The 18,459-nt window shown below is 36.0% G+C and overlaps 3 protein-coding genes and 1 long non-coding RNA gene across 4 annotated transcripts in view; 2 read left to right on the plus strand and 2 right to left on the minus strand.

Annotated features, from left to right (window-relative positions):
• Nucleotides 1-4,236, plus strand: part of LOC118273088 (uncharacterized) — a 58,929-nt gene extending 54,693 nt beyond the window's left edge. The window contains exon 4 of the long non-coding RNA XR_007707335.1: nt 3,833-4,236. This is a non-coding gene — a long non-coding RNA (uncharacterized LOC118273088). The remainder of the gene's footprint in view (nt 1-3,832) is intronic.
• A 2,905-nt stretch (nt 4,237-7,141) lies between these two features.
• Nucleotides 7,142-10,920, minus strand: LOC118273561 (uncharacterized). The gene is made up of 4 exons (XM_035590599.2): nt 10,721-10,920; nt 10,042-10,206; nt 8,905-9,034; nt 7,142-7,324 (listed from the first exon to the last, which is right to left on the minus strand). Exons 1-4 carry the CDS (start codon nt 10,805-10,807, stop codon nt 7,191-7,193), a joined length of 516 nt encoding a protein of 171 aa, XP_035446492.1. The 5' UTR covers nt 10,808-10,920; the 3' UTR covers nt 7,142-7,190.
• A 1,125-nt stretch (nt 10,921-12,045) lies between these two features.
• LOC118273084 (protein l(2)37Cc) lies at nt 12,046-14,760 on the plus strand. The gene is made up of 5 exons (XM_035589856.2): nt 12,046-12,211; nt 12,555-12,644; nt 12,939-13,100; nt 13,450-13,631; nt 14,172-14,760. Exons 2-5 carry the CDS (start codon nt 12,557-12,559, stop codon nt 14,562-14,564), a joined length of 825 nt encoding a protein of 274 aa, XP_035445749.1. The 5' UTR covers nt 12,046-12,211; nt 12,555-12,556; the 3' UTR covers nt 14,565-14,760.
• A 789-nt stretch (nt 14,761-15,549) lies between these two features.
• On the minus strand, nt 15,550-18,115 carry LOC118273080 (inactive peptidyl-prolyl cis-trans isomerase shutdown). The gene is made up of 4 exons (XM_035589852.2): nt 17,928-18,115; nt 17,431-17,737; nt 16,889-17,088; nt 15,550-16,399 (listed from the first exon to the last, which is right to left on the minus strand). Exons 1-4 carry the CDS (start codon nt 17,975-17,977, stop codon nt 15,640-15,642), a joined length of 1,317 nt encoding a protein of 438 aa, XP_035445745.2. The 5' UTR covers nt 17,978-18,115; the 3' UTR covers nt 15,550-15,639.
• Nucleotides 18,116-18,459: the final 344 nt, after the last annotated feature.

Here is an 18,459-nt window from a genome sequence, read left to right on the forward strand (position 1 = left end):
TGTCCCTTTGTATGCTTAAATCTTTAAAACTACGCAACGGATTTAAATGCGTTTTTTTTAATAGATAGGGTAATTCAAGAGGAAAGTTTTATTTGTACAATACATGCATATCTCATATCACCATTGCACCCATGCGTAGCTGGGCTGGGACACTACTTTTTAATAAGTGGTATAGATACTTAATATAAATGTACAAAAATTGTTTGTTTTGTTGAGATTGTGTACCTACCTATACTTAAAACGTAACTATTATTCCATAACGTATAAGTTTAATTTTAACGCTAAATGCACATTACAGTCGCTACGAAAATTCGCAAATGCGCTTGATCACTGGACTATGCAATAATAGCATTCAGAGCATAATAATCGATCTAGTTCCAATAAGAATAAAAAAATTAAACGAATCAGTCAATAACTGATTCATTTACGTGACGTTATCATCATACCAATAACTTAAAACCTGTGACTGACTAAAGTCCGTCAAAGTGGCCGCTTCGGTGGCGTCGCGTCGCGTCCGCCTGAGGCGTCGCCGTAGCGTACATTACTTAATGTCCTGATTATACGACCAAATTATCATTATGGGTCATTACCGACACTAATAGTCCACGCAGGGGACATACAAAAATTGTTTAAAATTCTTAAACGGCTTGTTATTTCAAATATGTGATCCCACGTCGCTCAAATGGCCGCACGTTTTGCGACCGTCCGTGTGTCACGACTCAAGGTGTAAAATTATTTGAACTGAATTCTTTGGAAATTACTCTTTTGTTGTATTGATTTTTTTGTATGAAAGCGTATCTATCGATATATTTGTTTCTTTTTATTTCACTTATTCAATTTCGGTAGCGCTGTCAAAGTTAGTTGAGTTAATCAGAATGTTCTTTGTGGTTCCAAATGAAAGTAAAGCTCTCCTCGTGCTCACGCTACTGCTCTTCCGTTAACATCATCTATTAGATACAGTAATTGTCCAGCACAAGTATCAAAAGTATTTTTTATTCATATTTTTATAAAAACGACAGAGCATTGAGATACAGATAGGTAAAATTCCCGAAAGCGATAAATATAATAAGTGCGAAGAAAGTGCTTAAAAATTCACTTCGCACCATTAGACAGTTGAAAAACAAACCCCACCGTTACAAAAGCGGCTCGATACTAAAATTAATAGGTACAATTTCCAAAATGATCCTTAATATACGAAAAATAAAATGTGATATCTATCGAAACCGCATCGATCTCATTAATTCCCCGAGGGTCGTGTTAGATACGTCGAATTAGGACGTATTTGGGACGGAAATCACTAGCCTACCAATTCTACCATATGTCGGATTCAATTATGACAGACAGATATGTAGGTAACTATATTAATACAACATTGCACCTGTTATTAAGCAAAATAGCAGACAGAACTGTGAACTTATATTGGCTCTGGTCCGTTAAATAACATAGTTCACGTCATAGTATTATGCATCATCATGGTAGGGTAGATGACTATTTTAATGACCGTCTTGTAAAAACAAATATTTTTTGAAACAAATACTTTTGAAATGTCGCGTGACTTCACTTCTAGGTCCGTTTTATACGTAGTAATGACGTATTTGCTCGCGCGCTTAAACTTTAATTCGTTTTATCTAAGTATTGTTATTGTGTATGACTTAATAAAGAATACGTGTCTGATATTTTTTCATTAACAATCTGACGGACTAAATAGATTTTTAATTTTCATACCCCGGTCATCATCCCTATTATGCGATAACAGTATACCCAACATTTTGAACTATGTATCCCGACTAAATTATATTTTTATTTCTAATCAAAGTACAAAAATAATTTCCTTAATATCACTTAGATTGTTTTAATCGTTTGTTTCTTACCAGTACATCGACACTCCACCGAATACTTACGCATGCATCGAAATACATAAATTCGTTTCGCTCTCAATCTTTTTGTCTCACAACGAAACAGAAACAGCGTCGTCACCCTTTTTTCTAAGTCGTATCACGTCGAAAAATGACGTAAAAACAAAATATTATTTTTCGTCACGCCCGTCCACGGCACACTAGCTATTTATTTTTGAATTTCTAATAAATTAGTTTCTGCTGTCTTCGAGAAATCAAAAAACGTAAGAAAAAACTTTTCAACACTCCATTTCGTGTTATTAATTGCCGGATCTCGACAATATGGCGATTAATTAATGACAGAGGAAATAAATTTAGATTATAATCGGTGTGATGATGAGATGTTGGATAACAGTATTGTTTTTCTTAAAAACAGTGGGTTTCGTTAGTTCAAATGAGAAAATATTCGCCAGTCTCGTATAGGAAGTTAAGATGTTGTTCCTTTACACATTATATAATTTAATAATTATTATGTACGTACTGTGAATATTGATATATAATTAGGTAATGAAAAACATTCCTAGAAATCCGCCGTACACAATCTTTCTATTTTCCTACCTATATTTATACAGGACAAAGACACAGGCAGAACCAATGACACATTCGAAGTCCCACATTAACTGAAAACAACAAATTGCCGTTTAAAAACCACAATAATTAAAATAATTAACCCAGAAGCTAAAAAAACCTGAGATGATTAAAAGCTAGGCCAAAGTGCCACTTCGCACATGTCGCGTCCCCCCTACACAAAAGGGGGAACAAATTAAGAGGGCGTCGCACAAAACACGACTTTAATTACACGTAACAATCGCTTACTGTTTAACTTTATGTTTTTATTCAATAATTCCTTTAGTTGCTTGTGTCTTAAGGGCTATAATCGCTTTTTGATTTTCATTACAACATTTTACTGTTAAACGATTTACATTACTAGTCTATTTGAGTGATTTTTCAAGTGCTTAGTATAAAGTCTTCAATGTATTATGTTGTGTAGAATAGTGTAGTAGGCAAGAAAAGGGCGTAGTTCGCGTGCGTCCCTGCCAAGCCGCCAGTGGAGACCGACATATGGGCATGACCGCTGTCAGGTGGGCCCCAAGGCACCACCAGGTATTATGAAATTGTTACGTATATGTAGCTGATGTTGAAGGTAGCTTCTTGCCGTCACGATCGCCATGATGCGGGAAATAGCTTTTTTTCTTTGCATTTATTTAGTTAAGATATTGCTACCGAATTACACATTTGGACTCACAGTCTTCTCTGTGTGTCTTATCTTTATAGACCTAAAGGGAATTAACGAAATGAAACCTAACAAAAATTGCATAATCCCATCCCAACTCTGTTGCTCTTACCAATAATTAAAATCAAATGAGACTATTATATCCTATTATTAGGTAAAACATAATTAATTTAAAGCAGATAGTAAGAAAATAATGAAGTAAACTACTAACTTCGCACAATCGCACCACTAAGAAGCGACAGGACCATGTTCAATTGTACAAACGAATTCATTTTACAAAACTCATCTTGCAGACGTCGCGTCGTGTGACGGCGGCGCGGCGTGACATGGAAGTTGGCGGGAAAACTTTACTTTTTTTGGAAGAGACAATGAGATTTATTTTTCGTGTTCTAATTTCAAAGTTATGGTAACGCTCGCTACCGGGTAGTTCCAGCCAGCATAAAATGAGTTTAATAAATATGACGTATAAATTAGAAAAAAGGTTTGATGTTTGTGCGAATATTTCATTGAAGACTACTTGGTTGACTTGTTAGGGGCCCTGTATTAGTTTAGAAATAGTGAGAATGATTAGGAAATAAAGGCTAAGAACAATTACTACATTTTCAACCTCTTCTTTCTTTCCTTTTTCTTTTTAAACTGAACATAGACTGTACTATTCTCTAAAATAATAAAACAGCTAACAAGTCCAAAATATCTCTTCCAGTTCATCAGTAGCCTCGTGTTCGGCGTCGGCGACGCGTGCCCGGAAGCGTCACGGCCGCGTGAAGACCGGAAATGGGCAGGATGACCGGATCCTATCTCCGCTCTCCTGCCTACCTGCCGGCCATGTTGTGACGTCACCTCGCCCCGGCACATGCTTCGCACAATACCACACTCTGGTTAGATTTTGGAGTTGTTCTGTCACTCAGAAACCGTTTCTCCGGAAGAATTCACAACTCTGAATTTGACTAGAGAAATGTATTTTAGATATTTGTGGTCAGTTTTAGTAGAGTGAACATTCTTGTGGTATCATAAAATGTAAACCTTCTGTTACGTTCCATGTGCACTAATATGTTTATATATTAGAATTACATTTAAGATAAAAGTTTATGTACCAAAAGTGTAAATTGTATTAATAAAATGACTATGTCTTGATTATAAGTATTCTTGTACCTACCTAAATAATTTGCATGCCAATATTGGTTAATGTGCTGATCTGATTATATTGTATGTAACACCTATGTCAATGTCATGTACCACATTTGAGCAAATAAATAAATAAATATCTATTCTAGTCAACTAAATATTTACTGACAACGCATCAACATGTCTAACTAAACCCCGTCGCGAACAATGTTCACTCAAACTGAGGGATCTTGGTAAAAAGCCCGCGAACGCACACGGCCAAACCTGAGTTTGTAGAAGCAGAACATCCACCGGTTATCATTGCGGGAGTATATAATTGTTGGCAATTTCGCGTTTCCATTCAACCAGTGAATAGCAACCATTAGCCAGAGCCCTCCACAAACCCTCCTCAGCTAATAAGTGCATTTTCCTTCACAGAACTCCTTAGTGCCATAGTTAAAGCTTGTACTTTTTAAAAAATGGCCGCCTCCCGCCATTTTAAATTCATCTGAATATTAAAATGATTGCTAATTGTAGTTATTAAGCAATTTTTAAATTAATGGTGAGGATTTAAGTGTTAGAATTAACAGCTTGTATTGTCAGGTTGATTCTTTACTTTTACGGGGGGGTAAAGGTTGACGTCTCGTAGTTTTCATCTAAAGAAGTATTTCTAAGAGCGCAACATCACGCCTTGCATCCCCGAAGGGGTAGGCAGAGATGTACATTACGGCACGTAATGCTGCTATAAAACGTCATATACTACAATTCTAGTCTCCGTGTTACTACTGAGAAATTTTCAAAAAGTCGAAAAAAGCCCAGTAATACTTGGCCCGACGAGGCTTCGGCCAACGAAGCAGTATTTCTAAGAATAACAAAAAAGTCAATATACGAAAAATATCATTCTTAGAAACATATACTTCTACATAATTATAATTAATTAATGTAACATGTTGTAAATTGTGTATTAATAACTTTGTCCTTAAACTTGTCTTTGGTAACCGCCATTCAGAATTCCCGCCCAGTTTGTGGCTTCCAGAATTTTCTCATTCGAATACCAGATGGCATTTAAATACATATCCCATGGTATATTAACGTGAAACATAGCAAATTACTGTAATAACCACGTTTGTGGTACACGATCCAAGTATTCATTTAATACGTGGTATCTATAGCTATAGGACATAGGAACCGATTGCCTCTTTGGTCGAATAGTCACAAGCAACTACTGTCTAGCAAGTGGACTTGGTTTCCTATTTCTGGGACTGAGGTTTTGTATTCTTTGATTATTCAAAAATATTCAGTTAATCAACAAAGTGGGCAATGAATAATTAAATATGTATAACTGGCGGAATGTTTTTTTACCTACCAACAATTGATTGTTTAGTCATAGACCAATCAATATTATTTATTTAGTAAGTAGCAGCACCTGGTCATACTGACATTTATTTTGTTTCAAAATTTGTAATTAGTTTTAGTATTATCGCATCGGAAAAACTGTTTGTTAGATTTTGGGTAAGATTTTATAAATAAATCTTTTTTTTCGCAATGTGACTTATTAATACTGGTAAAATCGCCAGAATGTCTCAATAGTTTCCTTATCTATATATTAATACGTGAAGCAAAAACTTTGTAACAGTTTTTACGTTTATGTGTAGGAGAATTGCGGAACGTTAATATTTTTCAAAAATAATGCTTATAAAGTACATTAAATCAATAAATAAAACATTACACACACATGCATAGTATCTGATCGTATTTGACAAAACGTCAAAATCGATAGACATTGCGATGGTATTCTCACGTCTCATATGAAAAGAGGTTTCTAATTGAAGGAGGTTTGGTTATTTATGATGCGCCGGAATATATTAATTTCAATTTTACAAAACTAATAGCAATTCGATAAATACAAATTATCCTTGAACGTATGTTAAGTGGTATTGTAAATTAAATCGTATATGGTCGAATTTCGACCACTAGGCGACCACTAGTAAAATAATAAAAAGTTGATCGGTATAGAACGTTATCCACGATGAAATTTGAAACGGAATTCAGTGTTTTATATCTTCATTTCACACTTCCGCATTTACGAAGCATTCGTGTTGCGGTGTCTTTAAGTTTCCATGATTGTTGTAATTGGCAATTTGGAGTAGTCACAATACAATATGAGCCGCTGCCGCTGCCGCTGCTTTCAAAGCCCTTATCCTGGCTCCTGACAATGGTGCTGCCGGAGTAAGTCACGACTCGAGTCCCGCGGGCACCCACCTGTGCGCCACATGAAAATTTGGAAATATTTTAGCACATTTCTTATAATAATTTGACGGCATCATTACCGTGAACGTGATCTCCGGACAAAGAGCGGCTACTTTGAAATAATTTTGTGTTGCCCAAGAAGTTTATTGGTGTTCCCTTGAATTGCTACTGAACAGGAACGATTGTATATTGCGTCGTTTACTTACTGATCTGGTTGTTATTTGTGAAAATATAAATATGTATAAACAATATCAACTACCACAATGACTTGTGTAAATTAGGAATATTCAGTATTGTTAATTAGGAAAATATAACATCATATATTTAAAAGGTTTCCCACGAAATGTAAGGTAATCGAATTTAATAAACATTTTTTTATTTGAACACGAGAAATGATACTTCAAAATATTATTATCTAATTTACTGTACAGTACTTGTGAAAAATAATAATTTTAATGCTAGTAACATTGTAAATGCGAAAGTTTGTATATGTTGGTTTGTGTGTTTGCTTATTTGTTACTTACTCGTTCACGTTTTGACGTGAAACAGCTGAAGGGATCGGGATGTAATTTTGAACAGGGCACATTATATTGTGGAATAACACATAAGCTACATTTTATCCCATGGAAAGGCGAGCGAAATCACTGGCAGAAGCTAATTTAACATAGATCAATTTTATTTACAAAAATAAAAATTTATCTAACGAATTAAAGCAAGGTGTCTCTGTCAGGCACATCAATGGTAACTTCATGCGCTAGGCTTCTCTCCTCGGCCCTCAAACTCGCTTGCTCCAGCTTCACAATCTCGCTCCGTACCAGAATGATGACGTACCACTGCATACCTGTGGAATATAAATTAAATAATTATTTTATTTAGTATTTGACTGCCAATAGAAAACTGTTGAAGGTAAATCCTCCGCTAATGTTGGTCACCGGTGACCACCACGGCGTTCAATGTGTTAAGAAAGAAAGCTCTAAAAAGAGACGAGTGGAAGGAGGGTAGGCCTTTGCCCTGCAGTGGGACGACCATGGCTGGTAATAAGAATAGATAATATTAATAAATATCACTACTATCACATGCCATAAGTATTTAAGTAGTACGCAGACAAAGACCTAATAACTCCTAGATTGACTTTAAAACTTAAGATATTACTTTCACGTGGGAGATCCGTGGACGACTTACGGGTTACCTAGGCTGTGGCTCAAAGCAAGCTGGAGTAGGAACGGACTAGTTTTTAGTCAATAAGTGTCTTACACTCCCTCACCCAAGGCGGGAGAAACCATTGGATAATTTTCCCACCAGTTAAGTCATAGATTTAGAAAATGCTGTTACCTACATCTTGGTGACTAGTCTCAATCTTAGAATTTATTGGCGTCCAAATATCCTAAGTAAAATATATTCAGTACCCTCAGTATGAGTTTGCTTTACGTTTAAAGTAATCGAAACGAGAGCGCGTTCAGCGCTCTGATTGGTTGGTTTATTTGAGCCGGCTCGTAAAACAAACTCGTACTAAGGGTACAGTTGAAAAAAGTGCGACATGTGCTCACGAAACAGGCAATTCCCATAGTAACTTAATACCGTATTAGTAGCGGTAACGGCGTAATGGAATTTTCACATACATACTTGAATAGAAAATAGAATTCTTATTCGAAAACTATTTAAAACACGACAAATATTCCGAAAGATAACGTTAAACGTTTTACGAAACACCGTATGTAGAGTCACGTATCATACTTTCTTTTATTTGCGGGGGTAAACAGGAATGTCAGTCCACAAGTAGGTACCGCTCAATCGTGCGTGACTGCCAATAACAATTCACACATTTATAAAATATCTTTATGTAAGTATGTAGTAGTAAAATTTGCATTTACAACTACAGTAGTGTATGTTGACTCAGTGACGAAACTTATGTACATACAAATATTTATGTATGTTAGTGTAAGGAAGTGAGGAGTCCACATATGGAAGCATGTAACTCATGCAATACGTATTTAGTACCGATCTCCAATCCAGAACCCTTGGACCAGCCTTTGTTTTCGACAGAAACTCCATCCAATTAATGACTGCACGGTTGGCGCGATGGCTGGGCAACCGGCTGCCGTGCAACGTGTAGCGGGTTCGATTCCCGCACGTAGCAACTCTTTGTGTGATCCACAAATTATTGTATTGGGTCTGGCTGTCTTGTGCATTTGAAATTGTATGTTTGTTAACGCACTCACGATACAGGAGAAAATCCTAATGTCAAAAAAGTATGTCAATAATCGATCCTTATCCATTTTCATTGAGAAATCTCGAGAGAAGAAAACCAAAACCCATTTTAGATTGAAAATAATCTTATTTTAAAATCATTCAACCGACCGTTAACAGTTAGTATCCCCTTGTTACCCATTATTATTTAATTAATTGAACACACAGACTTACATATGGCAAATAAAGCTAAGCACACATCGAAGGTCATCATCCGGGACACCAGGATGAAGGTGGGCACCAAGGCCGCCAGTGTAGTCACCACCCCGTAGTACAAGTACAGTCGCAGCATTAATACGTCTTTCTGAAAACATTTGGAACATAATTAAGTAGTTTCCACAGTCAAAAACAAATTACTTCGAATTTTGTATACAATAACATCTTTAAAAATAAATACATTTATATTAATTGATAGCAAAATGTTTATGCAATTTAACAACGTAACTAATCTCATAAAAACAAAAGTTACATTTTTTTAAATTTCAAAAAAGTATTGTAATTGACAAATTGAAAATTATCTATTCATGTTTAATTGAAAGTCGACTGCATGGTTAGCTCAGTGGCTGGGCGATCGGCTGCAGTGCTACGTGTTGCGGGTTTAATTAGGTAAATTAAATATTTTTGACCTGAGTGTTATGTGTATAAATATCGCGCCAAACATAAGAGAAAAATTCTAATACGTTTATGAAACTTCAAACAAAACTGTATTGGATACCCGTTTCCAGCATCAAAAACCGTAAAAGTACAAGTGAAAAGTAACAAACATTTTGTATAGCTAAATATCAACCAATCAGTCACACAGATTGGTATTTTAACTGGGTGCATTGGGTTATCTTAACAAGTCACTAGACGCGATACATCATAACAACCCATTTCAAAGGATTGCACGATCTAGTCAACTTGATTCTAGTTCTTACGAAAAGTATCTACTCAAATTAAAAGTAGATAATAATTAACGCTTAACAAATGCAGTGAAAAACTTATTACAAATTTTGCGCCAAGTTAAATTTGTTTGGTGACTTTGATGACTTTAAGAGTGCTTTTCCCTCTAGGTCACAGTTTTGAATGATACTTAATTCCCTAATAGGTAGTCGCAGTATTAGAATGTACCAGGTCTGGGTTTTTTTAAATACTTAGGTACTACTTAAATTCTGAGTATCCAGTACCCTTAGTATGAGTTTATTGATTGGTTGGTTTATTCCAGCAGGCCAATTAAAGCGCCGAATGCGCTCTCGTTTCCATTACTTTAAACGTAAAGCAAACTCATACTAAGGGTACAGTTTATGATGGAGTTAGGTACCTGTCGCTTACCTGACAACCCGCGAACAGGAGCATAATATTCAGTATGACACTCATTCCGAAGATGCTGAACAAAATGGTAGAAGTCACCACTTCTAAAGAAGACCCATCGATTAATTGCGATTTCTTCAGCTCGGTTGTAATCACGAGGCTGGTTACTGCTAGCATTGAGAATATCTGTGGAACAAAAAAAATCCGCTTGTGACTACGATCAACGAATTCAGGTCCAAAAGTCAGGCTACAAATGTATTCTATTCTGGTGTCACCATACGACTTTAGCAAAGTGTTAAAGAGCAATGCTTCGGTACGAATGGGCCAGCTTGACCAGAATTACCACGGCGTCACAGAAAACCGACGTGAAACAACGCTTGCGTTGTTTCGCGTGTGCGTGAGGTTACCGGAGGCCCAATTACCCCCTTCCTAATCTTCCTAATCCTCGATTCCCCAACAACTCTCAAATTCCTAACCCCCAAAAGACCGGCAACGCACTTCTAACGCCTCTGGTGTTTCGGATGTCCATAGGCGGCGGCGATTGCTTACCATCAGGTGATCCGACTGCTCGTTAACCGGCTTATACACGCCATAAAAAAAACGCCCACACCCGACCTTATTCTTCCTCTAATATCTTCTAAAAAGGCCGGTTAGAAGTGACCTGCATTCCAATACTTTCCCAATAAACCTAAGTACTTACTATGTTAATTAAACCAAACAAAATAATTCCATGTCGCAAAGGAACGCAGCAACAGCATCGCTTCACTTCTGGCACTTTCATACGCATTTTATAAAGATACAAAAACTATCTTAAATTCAGATCAAATTATGCAATAGAATAGAATAGCCTCGCGACACGTTCCGCTGTGCAAATACAACTATTATTATGCATTTATTTACAATTATTATGAATGCACTATCTGTCATTAGAGTCAACATCTAGGTAGGTACAATACGTTCACAATGTCAATTAAGTTCATTGACTTTTTAATGTAAACAAATCGACAATGTTGTTTTAATTAAATTAACCCGAAGTGTTTTTACTTTTTAAGGACACGTACCTAATAAGTCAACATGATTTCTAGACAGATTGAGTCATAAATATTACTACTACTTATGCACTTGTTCGAATCATTTGCTCATTGCTATTTATTGCATAATTGAGCCACCCACAACTCGACCCCCAACAAACTCGCACAATTATCCCCTCATTGTTTATTTTTCGTTCAATTACCATCTGGTTCCAGCCAGTTAACGGCATTAGTGGTTTGTTTGCTGATATAACTAATGCAACATTATGTACTGTGGGTCGGCACCCACACAACGTTGTTTTGATTTTTCGAGTACCCTAGTGCTATTATAAAACTGACAGGCGCTTCATGATAAAAATTGCAAGTATGTCTCTTAAACTGTTCTGTATACGTAGTTTCTATTTAAAAAAAAAATATTAAAGTACAATTATTTGATGGTTGGGTCTATCACATTACAGATGAACTCCTGATCAACTTCTGTTCTCCTGAACAGGATGTTTAATTAGTACAAAGAATAGCTAGCGCAAATTATAAAAAATTATAAGCTGTACCAGTATTTTTTTTTGTGTCTTATAACCAATTCCAGAAGAATCCTAGTGAATTAAAATACATACTAATTTAATTCGTTAATTTTAATTGAATTCTTATTTTAGGACAAGGTTCTAGGTATTTGTGGATAACGGTATTGTAGAGAGCGTGAAAATTATTTTATTAAGATTAAAAGAAAACAACTCAAAAGTCAAAACCTCCTTACAAAAACTATTCGCAAAATAACATTCTGGCCATATTTTCGTTGCTATTAACATTTTACCAGGAGAGAAATAAAAACCGCGTTTAGTTTTTCCTAAGGCGTGAGTCTAAATGACAAAATATAATTTTAAACGGCCGTATTGTCTTGTAATCTGTATAAATAATAATATTAATGCATGAAATATTGCATATAGTGTTAATCAAATTATATAATTTAGTAACCTATTCACTTCAATATGAAGTAAACGTTTTAATATAACCACAGTGAACGAAACTACAAGCACGTTAATTTTGACTTGTTTTTATCTGTGGCCCGTCTCGCTGATTTTAGATTGAATTTGAGACAGGAATTTACTATAAATTATAAAATATACAATTAATATTGTTAAAAAGTTAATAAAAATCTAAAGGTAAGCTAATACAGCGCATGTATAACAAATACTTACATAAAAACATAAATTCTTTTACCGAAATATATTTTGAGGTTAGATAACATATCGTGCAATTAGATAATTTTTAGGTTTGTAAATGATTTTCGGTAACTATTTAAGTTTGGTAACCGCATATATTCTTGGGTTAATATTTTATACTATGTGTGAATTAGTAAAAACGTATTAAAAGTAGAAATCGGTTTATTCAGTGTCGAATGATGTCAATGACAGTTCCTATGCTGCAATAATCCCAATTGGAGCCGCAATGTGAAATTACACTTACATTATAAATATTTCAAGTATTTTCTGTATTTATTTCTAGAAATGGCTGCTCAGCTCTTCAACAGAATCGGTCAAATGGGCCTGGGTGTGGCGCTGGTTGGAGGTGTCGTGAATTCTGCACTTTACAATGGTAAGTACCTCCATATTTCACAAGGCATAACCATCGTAAGCTAAGTTTCTAGTCTTAACAACATTTTGTTTACATCACACTCATTAGTGTACACATAAATATTTACTTAGTGATTAATCTAAAACAAAATAGATTAATGGTTAGACAACATTTTACAAGAAATCAAAGTAAGAATTTGTATGAAATGTTAAAACTTCTACTTCCTTCAGTTAAGCTAAGGATACTGATTGACAATTGTGTTAAAATACAAATCTAGTTGGATGAGGTAATTAATTCATATTTTTCCATTTCCAGTTGATGGTGGTCACAGGGCCGTGATCTTCGACAGGTTCGCTGGTGTCAAAAACTTGGTGGTTGGTGAGGGTACTCACTTCTTTGTGCCGTGGGTACAGAGACCTATCATCTTCGACATTCGATCACGCCCTAGAAACGTCCCTACTGTCACTGGAAGTAAAGGTACGGTCAAACATTCAATCATGTATAATTGAAATCTTTTCATGGAGTTGCTTTATGGAATAATCCTCATGCAGGTTATGGACTTGTTATTTTAGGAAACTAAATTGTAATTACCATTGTACCTATTGTAAATACCACTTTCTTGAGACATATTAAATAAATTATCATGGATTTCGGCTTTGCAATGTAACTATATTGTACTGCCATTGTAGAGGCTCATGTTCATGAGCATCATTCCATGACATATAACATGGCAACTGTCGCACTGCCACTACCATTGTATTTTTGATAACAGGATAATTAATATTTATGTAACTAAAACTTTAATACTCATTTAATTGTTTTTCAGATCTCCAAAATGTAAACATCACACTCCGTATCCTGTTCAGACCAATTCCTGACCAGCTGCCGAAAATTTACACCATCCTCGGTGTAGACTATGATGAGAGAGTACTGCCATCCATTACTTCTGAAGTTTTGAAGGCTGTTGTCGCACAGTTTGATGCTGGAGAGCTCATCACACAGAGAGAGGTAAGGTATCAATTTGTTGCACAATTTTTTCTATCAGACTGATCACCTGATGATAATCAATTGACGTTACTCATTGACAACCATGAACAGAGGAGTTACATGTGCATTTAAAAGATCTGAGGAACTTTGACTTTTAGATTTTCTAGAGCAAGTTAACTGCTCTGATTGGCTGGCTCGAATGAACTAATGGGAGCGCCGAACACAATCTCGTTAAACGTAAAACAAACTTGTATTAAGCCCTCTGGCAAGAATGTTTTTTTTATTTACTCCATTCTAATTAATAATGTACTTCCACTTAATTTAATGCTCATTATAAAACTACTTATGATGATAATACATGACACCAATAAAAAAAGCTATAAAAATCATTGTAATGTTAAAAAGCAATCAGTATAAAACACTATAAAGCATTAAGTATGCTATAAAGTAGTTAATATTGCGTCTTGTTAACAAATTTTTACATTTAATTAATTCTAGAATTGTTTTATTTGCGTGAATTTATATTGGTAAACAGTAATTGAAGTAATACTTCTTCCACAGGTTGTATCACAAAAAGTGAACGAGAGTTTGACTGAAAGAGCAGCACAGTTCGGCCTTATCTTAGACGACATTTCAATTACACACTTGACATTCGGCAAGGAGTTCACACAGGCCGTCGAGTTGAAACAGGTCGCGCAACAGGAGGCTGAGAAGGCCAGATTCCTCGTAGAAAAAGCTGAACAACAGAAAAAAGCCGCTGTCATTGCCGCTGAGGGTGACGCCCAAGCTGCTGTTCTCCTCGCCAAATCCTTCGGCCAAGCTGGTGAAGGTTTAGTCGAACTCCGTCGTATTGAAGCCGCTGAAGACATCGCCTACCAACTATCTAAATCCCGCAACGTTACTTACCTACCACAGGGTCAAAATGTTCTTTTAAATCTTCCCACACAGAACTAATCCGCTATTAAAATAATGCTGGACGTGTTCACTACAATATCGGGATGGGTTCTGTACAATGCATTTGTATTTACAAAACTAATAATGTTTAAGAATGTTGCATTTGTTGAGTCAGGTATGGTTGCGCCAATAGATAGTAGTCCATATTAGTTTTATGAAAAATTGTAATTACGCATTAAAATATAATTTTGTTGAATTTTATGTTTTATTTCAATTTTAGTGACCCTTGTTATTCTACTTTTTAGTAAGTCTTGTAGAAGACACTCATAATCCAGCCAGAAGTGGACGCTCTTGGGTTGAGGTGATGATGGTGACGGCACTTCTTGATTAGTAACTAGTAATAATCTCAATCAAAAATAGTACTAGGACTTCATAACATACGTAGGCGGAATGATAAGTCTGGTAAAAATCTAGGTATTTTGGAATAGTTGATTAAACATATTTTTCCCCATCCGTGATGGTCTGGCTCATTGAGGCGTGCGCAAAACGCGACGCGCCGTTCGGTTCCGTCGCCGACAACGGATTTGGTTCTGGTTACGGTTGCGGTTTGCTGGCTACCCTTGCTCGCCGTCCGCAAAAGTGCACTTTGGGTATAGATAGCCGCGCGATCCCCGACGCCCTGTGGCGGCTGGGGCGTAAGGAAGATCGTTCCATCACGCGCTACGCTTCCTCCTTAGCTAGCTTAACTACTTCACAGAAGGAATGGACGGCGCCGCATTCCCCCTCGCTCTGTCGCTGATCATGTGATCGTTCGTGATTCATCGGACATTCTAAGGACACGCAGCAGCTAGCGGTGCCCAGCCCATGAAGGGCACACCTCCACCCTGTTCTCCGGTAGTTCCTGGGAATGACGTCTCTCGGGTGTTTCCTCACGCAGAATCCGAAACAGGTAGATACCTACCGAAATTTTCATGTCCGGTAAACACCTGTGTCAGTCGGTAGGTGAGGACGCCGACGGAATATGTTTTGGAATAATACAACTAAATGTAATGTAAAAAAAATATAATTGTTTTATGTTCTCTTAACCTAAAGAAGACTAACAAAATGAGTAAATATAAATATTTGATTAAGTATATTAACTTGTTTCTGGTTTTGTAAAACATAAATAATCACTAGACTCAGAGCATGCTTCACTGGTCCCAGCATTTTCCATATATTTGCTGTCAGTGCTAAGACGTTTGTTGAAAAACAAATTTTCTCGAATGCAAACTTCTTTGAAATAAGCAATCTCATCAGAATTGAAGCATGCAGGTATTGTTATCTTGCTTTCTTCATCATTACTCTTGAAGGTTTTGATTAGGTCATCGACTTCTCGTTTAAATTCCTCAGTTATTGTAGCAGGCGGTAGGACAAGTTCGGCACGTTTCTTAGCTTCTTCACTTTCCTGCCATTGTTTCATTAGCAAGGCATATTCTTCCTCCATCTCTTTATTTCCTGGCTGCAATTTCATTGCTTTTTTAAGTCTCATCTGTGCCTCGGGATAACTTTTAATCATTCTAAGAGATTTGGCATTTTGAAACAGTACTTTAGGGTTATTCCATAGGCTACCTAGTCTGTTCAGTTCGTTACAGGCGGTGCATGCAAGGAGAGGCTTATTAGCCTTGTTATAACAAACAGCCAAGTTTATATATAACTTTTTTAGTAAGTTTTCTTGAACAGCTTCTTCCTTCTCGTCTGCAAGTCGACAACGATGCAGCATATTGACTGCCCTCTTAAACAATTGTATAGCTGCATAGTAATTCTTTGATTTAAATAATGAAGTCCCTGAGACAGTTAACATTTTAACTTCATGACTGACCCGTTGAAACATATTTGATTCGGATAAGTTAAGTTTCCTGTAAAATATAAATATAGCATAAATATTTTGAAAATTGTACATTTAAAGATTTAATTAAGACAATGGAAAATCAAGGAGGGTACGTTTAACGGGATCGAAACGAGAGCGCGTTAGACACTCTCATTGGTTGCTTTATTCGTGCTGGTTGGTTGGTCCAGTCAGAGCGCTGAACACGCTGTCGTTTCGTTTTCTCTAACCGTAAAGCATACTCATACACCTACTGACAGAATTTGGGCTCTTTGAACTTTACTCAAATAGGTTCATTGATTTGGAAGATAGAGTTGCTTTATTGTAATGCATAGTTCCTGATACCGGTTTCCAGAATATAAAGTATACTATGTCCATTTCCTGTTTCTAAGCTACCTCCCCACAAATATTCAGTCAAATCAGTTTTGCCGTTCTTGAGTTATAAATAGCATAACTACACGATATTCTGAATAAATATTGAGATCAGTCAACCTACTCAGCTCTTACCATTAACACTTACCCTTGTTTTGGTGTCAAAGTACTCTTAATTAGTTTGATGTAGAATACACAATCTGCCTTAGGTTTGATTCTCGGTGGAACTCCCATTTCTCCATACATTACTTGGTATGAGCATAGAAAAACTGATGTTTCACCAACCAGCATAGTCTTTATTGCAAACTGCAGGCCTGGTAATAGGCCATTGTCGCTTAAGTCCACTTCCTGAAAATAAAAATAATAATGTTTAAGAGTTTTTGCTATGAAACAAAATATAGCTATGTGTGCTTGGATATGCAATTCTCACATCTTAGTAGTTAGTAGTGGTTTTTAATATAAATAACCATCTCTATGACCCACAGTCTATAAAGACTTACTTAACTTTATAAAGTCTGATTAAAATGTTAGATGTTTACTAACAATAGCTATTAGCTATATGCTTAAATATAATTAAGGTTTTTATGATCTGTAGTCATATTTTTAATGTTTAAAAATAAAAGGTTCTTATCACATCACCATTGATATGACAAATAGAGGGTAAAAAGAAATGCATTTAATGTTACTCACCATAGGTTTTTTTAATGGCACTACATCAAATGGTTCCTCTTGATTTTCCCAATAACCAGAATAGGCAATAAACACAGTACAACCTTCATGAAGAGGTAGACCGCCTCCTTCAACAATTATTTTCTTTTTAACATATTCAGTTTCTTTAATGGCCTCCAAATTTTCCGAGAATGTAGCAAAATTTGGCACTGGCTGGCCAAGAATATCAACTTGTGGTGCCAAATCATCATTGTTTTCTTCCGCTTTCAAATCGTCTACATCAAATTCTTGGTTGATGTGTAGAATCGATCCAGTAGTTACAACCTCCCTGAAATTAATGTTCAAGCAAAATGTGGGTAACAGTTTAAAAGTAGTTACGGCGTATCATTGATAAAATTCTTTTAGACCTGGAGGACTTAGCGACTGCTTACCAATTATGTAGACACAAATAAATTAGCTAATTAAATCCCGAACAATAATTTTCATAACTAATATACTGTTTATTTTTGTTTACGTACCTCAAATCGAGACCATTTTCTAACATAAAACTCAATTTGTCTGCACTCATTTTGCTGTCGCAAGCTTTACTGGTTGAACTAAGTTTACTGACACCTGTAACTTAATATTTTCCGAAGCTATCACCAAAATAATTATTTTCTAATAGAAAACAGATAACAGACCGGCACAAACACACCATTATTGATTGATGTATTTAAATATGACATTGACAATTTGTTATCTGTGACATATTATACTTTGTGTCATTAAACATCAATGATTAAGGAATCCCTTTTTTTAATAGACGTAACCTGAATACCACACTTTTGATAATTTTCTTTTTATTGGAAATGGAAATGAATGGGTCGATGTTTGGCCTATTGTCTGGCCTGGCGTGCGTATTGATGATGCAATCGTAGTCCATCATGGAAGCTTGAAAAATAAAACTGATTTAAATAGAGCTCGTGCTACCACGCGTGCTACAATCGAATTTACTTATGGTCCACAGGTTTGTACTTAAAAATATGTAAGGGATTTATAAAGAATTTTCAA

Source organism: Spodoptera frugiperda, chromosome 1 (genome assembly GCF_023101765.2).
Source record: "Spodoptera frugiperda isolate SF20-4 chromosome 1, AGI-APGP_CSIRO_Sfru_2.0, whole genome shotgun sequence".
Taxonomy (NCBI): domain Eukaryota; kingdom Metazoa; phylum Arthropoda; class Insecta; order Lepidoptera; family Noctuidae; genus Spodoptera; species Spodoptera frugiperda.